Raw genomic sequence first — 711 nt, forward strand, 5'->3', positions numbered from 1 at the left:
AAAATAAAAAGCCGTGCACAGTTTGAGGAAGCTTGCCTGACAGACAACACTATGGGAAAAGTTTTGACCACAAGTCTATTTTACCATCTCACAACCAGCCAATGACAGCACAGCTACGCGTAGTAAGTGCTCGCTGGCTGGACCAATGAAACGCTTTTGTGGCTGGTTGCTAAGAGACGCGTTTTGTCCATGTTGCCATCTGCGGAGGATCAGAAGATATTAGCTAGATGAGCCAGCTAAAAACATAAAGTATAGGTTATTTTGCATCATTACTAAAACGAGAGCGTTTACTTGCCGTGTCTGGAAGTGTTCCACTGTAATGGTGAAGTTGAGGGCGAGATGTCTGCTTGTCGGTAAGGTTTAGTCCTTCTGCTACTTAACCATACAAGGGCTAACGTTAGCTTCAGCTAACCTATATCTTACCAAACCCAGTCTAGTCAGTTCAACTTAGGCGTTAAACACTATAGACAAAGACATTGTCTTCTGTCTAATACTATCTCAAACGTAACAAAAACTGTGTTCATGTATGAATCAGTCAGTGTCCAAGTCGCAAAAAAATAGCTATAGCATCACAACAAATCACTAGAGGTAGCAGGTATTTTACACTAAACAAATGCCGGGAAATTTCGGCAAAAAATCCGCCTGATAAAGAAAGTAATGTGACTTTAATCGGCAAATCTTCTCTCTCTCTCTCTCTCTCTCTCTCTCTCT

At 41.5% G+C, this 711-nt stretch overlaps 1 protein-coding gene across 2 annotated transcripts in view; it reads left to right on the forward strand.

Annotated features, from left to right (window-relative positions):
- Positions 1 to 161: 161 nt before the first annotated feature.
- Positions 162 to 711, forward strand: part of ift27 (intraflagellar transport 27 homolog (Chlamydomonas)) — a 9,037-nt gene continuing 8,487 nt past the window's right edge. The window contains exon 1 of one of the 2 annotated variants that reach the window (XM_032542694.1): positions 162 to 363. Coding sequence is in view for 1 of the 2 variants with exons in the window: in XM_032542683.1 (XP_032398574.1) it covers positions 320 to 353 (34 nt within the window). In the remaining variant the exon portion in view is untranslated. The remainder of the gene's footprint in view (positions 364 to 711) is intronic. The other variant, XM_032542683.1, reaches the window with a different exon arrangement.

Source organism: Etheostoma spectabile, chromosome 2, assembly GCF_008692095.1.
Source record: "Etheostoma spectabile isolate EspeVRDwgs_2016 chromosome 2, UIUC_Espe_1.0, whole genome shotgun sequence".
In the NCBI taxonomy this organism is placed as follows: Eukaryota; Metazoa; Chordata; class Actinopteri; order Perciformes; family Percidae; genus Etheostoma; species Etheostoma spectabile.